Raw genomic sequence first — 3,876 nt, 5'->3', positions numbered from 1 at the left:
ATTAAAGCACGAGTAAGGAGGGCATGTGTCAGAATCAGGGGTCGTTTCGTAGAAAAAGAGCTAGGGGAACTCATTAGCATAACTCATTAGCATATGCCACACCCCCTGACATCACCGGAAGTGTGTCATACGGCCACACCCCCTGACATCACCGGAAGCGTGTTATAAGGCCACACACCCCGCCCACAACGGTCCCGGCCGCCGGCGCTGGCCTTTCAGCTCCACTGCCGAGCCCCATGAGGGGCCTGGCAGGGGACCTGCAAGGCCGGTGGGAGTGCAAGGAAGCCCCGCGAAGGCCCTCCCTGGCCCCAGGCAGGCAGGGGTGGGGAGAGGCAGGGAGGAAGCAACTTACCCTCCCTCTTCTCCTGCCTCCTCCTGGCTGAATGAGGGCCGGAAGCGGGGCAGCCGGAAGCAGGGGGCGGGGCTTCTTCATGTGCCCCGCCCCCGTACCTCACCTGGGGGAACTGCGATCCCCCGCGATCCCCCCCCGAAATGACCTCTGGTCAGAATCCTTTTCTCATATGCTGGCTTATCTGTTACTGTCACTGGCACGTTACGATGGCCTACGATGGTTTTTGTGATTGCTTTGTTTTGTGTGTTTTAACTTTTTACGGAAGCTGCAAATAAATAAATAAATAAATAAAGTGCATGATAAATAAAGCAAATAAATAAATTATTCAGATACAGCAGATGTGCAAACAATCCATATACAGTGTATCCTTGATATGTTAAAATTATGTGGGTTGAATAATTCTCACGTTACATTCAACACATGTACAGCTTGAATGTGTGATTTAAACCAGTTTCATTTGTAAAGCGAATGAATATTGGCTCTTTCTTACAAACATGTATGCAGGTACACACAGGATTCACATCTGTATACTGTAACGTGTGAAGAGGAATTCTACATTCAAAGTTTTTCTTAAAAATATGGAAGAGGATTCAGAGCGCAGTCCTAAACAGACAGTTTCAGAGGGCAACCGTGTTGGTCTAGAAGAGCTGGATTCGAGTCCAGTGGCACCTGAGAGCCCAACGAGGTTTCTGGGGTAGAACCTTTCGAGAATCAAAGCTCCCTTCGTCAGATACAAGTAGGAATGAAGATCCCCGAGTCCTTATATCCCAATCAGAAGGTAGGAGGGATGTTGCCAACAGACTCAAATCTAGCTGTACTAAAACAGAACAAAGTTTGAGTCAAGTGGCACCTTTGAGGCCAACAAAGTTTTATCCAAACTGTAGGGTACCACTTGATTCGAACTTTGTTCTGCTGCTTCTGACCAGCACGGCTACCCACCTGTACTGAACAGAGTGACACCCTCCGAAGGCAATTGAAGTCTGTAGGCTTAGAAGGACATAACGCTGCAGGGGATGGCACTGTCAATCAAGCAACAACACACACAACGGCATCAGGAATCTGAAGTTGGACAGTTAGGGCTGCCGACCTCAGGTGAGGCCTGGAGAACTCCTGGGATTACAACTGATCTCCAGGTGACAGAAATCCATTTCCCTGGAGGAAAAGGGCTAGTTTCAGTGTTGGTCTCCATGCTGAGGTCCCTCTCTTCCCTTAGCCCTGCCCTCCCCAGGCTCCACATCCAAAGCTCCAGGATTTTCCCAACCCAGAGTCAGCAGCCCTCGGTATGGTCCAGGAAACATCTTTTGCTGTTGACATGAATTAGCCCCGAGAGCAATCAGAGGCAGGCTGCGAAAATACCTGACAGGCAAGGCTCTTTTTGTAGCAGTTCAAATCCCCCAACTGGCCAGGAAGTTCACTGGGTGACCCTGAGGCAATCACTCTCTCTCAGCCTAACCTGTCTCACAGGCTTGTTGGGAGGATAAGATGGAAGAAAGGAAGAACTTCAGGCTCACGGAGTAAAGGCAAGATAGAGTAGTGATAGGACTGAGGACAGTTTTCTGTAAATTCCAAGGGCAGCTTTGCCCTCTCTTCTGCTCTTTTTCTAAGGGGGGGGGGGGGGCCTTAGTCACCAGATCCTACTATCTAAAGAATGCAGGAATTTCCGCTCCCTGTACCCATCTGCCGGTGCTCTGTATCTCATTCTACTGCTGGAATATCCAGATGCCCCTGAATTAGGGTTGGAGCTGTAATTCCGGATCCCCCAGCACCTCCTGGAAGCTGGCATCCTGACCCTGAATTCTGTCCTTATCTGCTACTAAAAGTGGCCCGATCCCTGTCCTAGAAAGGTCAGGACTCCCTGTCACTGCACCATGATCTGTACAACTTTCTCCCCCAGGAACTGTGGAGTCCCAGACCACATTAGAACACATCCCACCCACAGCAGTATCAAATGCAGGTGCACAAACCAATGAATCTTGCAGGACCTACCTCTGCCACCCTTGTTAAAATACTCTTTCCTGGAAGCTGGCATCCTGACCCTGAATTCTGTCCTTATCTGCTACTAAAAGTGGCCCGATCCCTGTCCTAGAGAGGTCAGGACTCCCTGTCGCTGCACCATGATCTGTACAACTTTCTTCCCCAGGAACTGAGGAATCCCAGACCCCATTAGAACACATCCCACCCACAGAAGTATCAAATGCAGGTGCACAAACCAATGAATCTTGCAGGACCTACCTCTGCCGCCCTTGTTAAAATACTCTTCACGTTTCTCCCTGCTGGGGAAGAAAGTCAAAAATCAATTCAAAGTATAAGCAAAGCGTTGCCCTGTGCTGCCCTCTGCTGGCCATGAAAGCAATGCCCACATGCTCCGGTCAGTTCCTTGGAAAATAGAGTAGGGTAAGGTAAAGGTAAAGGTAAAGGTTCCCTTGCTCGAAAGCCAGTCGAATCCGACTCTAGGGTTGCGGTGCTCATCTCCGTTTCAAAGCTGAAGACCCAGCGCTGTCCGAAGACGTTTCCGTGGTCATGTGGCCGGCATGACTAAACACCAAGGCGCACGGAACGCTGTTACCTTCCCACCGAAGCGGTACCTATTTATCTACTTGCAATTACTTGCTTTTGAACTGCTAGGTTGGCAGGAGCTGGAACTAGAGACGGGAGCTCACTCCGTCATGTGGCACCCGGGTCTTGAATTGCTGAACTACCGACCTTCCACAGCCTGCAGTTCAGCGTCTTAACCACTTGAGCCACCGCAGTTTAAGGACTAACAAAATACGTGGCAGGGTAGGAGCTTTCCGGAGCCACTGCTCACTTCTTCAGATACAGACAGACGAACACGGCTAGGCTACCCATCTTGAAATATCTCCAGGGGTGACGTGTTTTGTTTTAATTTTTAAACATGATTTTTGTTTCTTTGCTCGTTGCTACTGCTGGCCCGGATGGCCCAGGCTAGGCCAATCTCATCAGATCTTGGAAGCTAAACAGGGCTGGGGTTGGGGTTGGTTAGTATTTGTAACAAATAAATGTCCATGCATCAAGGTGCAAAAATGTAAAGATGGTGATGGATGACGTGAGATCATGCTGGTGAACTGCAGCCAGGATTGCATGGAAAATTGTTTTGCACGTATTGTATACTAAGTTACTAGTGTTGCCAGCCTCCAGGTGGAGGCCTGGAAATTCCCCCCAGCATTACAACCGATCTCCAGATTACAGAGTTATGTTACTCTGGAGGAAACGTCTGTTTTGGAGGGCAGACTTCATGGAATCACATTCCCTCTGAGTTCCTTGGCTTCTGAACAGTCTGCCCTCCCCCCAGATTTCAGCCTCAACTCTCCAGGAAATCCCTACGCCAGAGTTGGCAATCCTATGTGAGCCCAGTGGTCTCTCTAGCTCAGCATTACCTCTACACTAACTGGCAGGGGTCATTTCCTGCAGGAGCGCACAAGAGCAAAGTTCCAGCAGTAAAGAGCCCAGGGGGCGGGCACATGCATCAAGCCCCCCCCCCCGCCCCCAGCAGCCCCCCGCCCGCA

The 3,876-nt window shown here is 50.2% G+C and overlaps 1 protein-coding gene across 1 annotated transcript in view; it reads right to left on the bottom strand.

Moving 5' to 3' along the window:
* Nucleotides 1-3,876, bottom strand: part of LY6G6F (lymphocyte antigen 6 complex, locus G6F) — a 24,515-nt gene that overhangs the window by 1,534 nt on the left and 19,105 nt on the right. Inside the window, exon 6 of the mRNA XM_015420574.1 lies at nucleotides 2,585-2,625. Within this exon, the coding sequence (XP_015276060.1) occupies nucleotides 2,585-2,625 (41 nt within the window). The remainder of the gene's footprint in view (nucleotides 1-2,584; nucleotides 2,626-3,876) is intronic.

Source organism: Gekko japonicus, unplaced genomic scaffold, assembly GCF_001447785.1.
Source record: "Gekko japonicus isolate JY-2015 unplaced genomic scaffold, Gekko_japonicus_V1.1 scaffold753, whole genome shotgun sequence".
Lineage (NCBI taxonomy): Eukaryota > Metazoa > Chordata > Lepidosauria > Squamata > Gekkonidae > Gekko > Gekko japonicus.
Note: the sequence above shows the minus strand (reverse complement) of the source record. Positions and strands in the feature narration are given on the sequence as shown.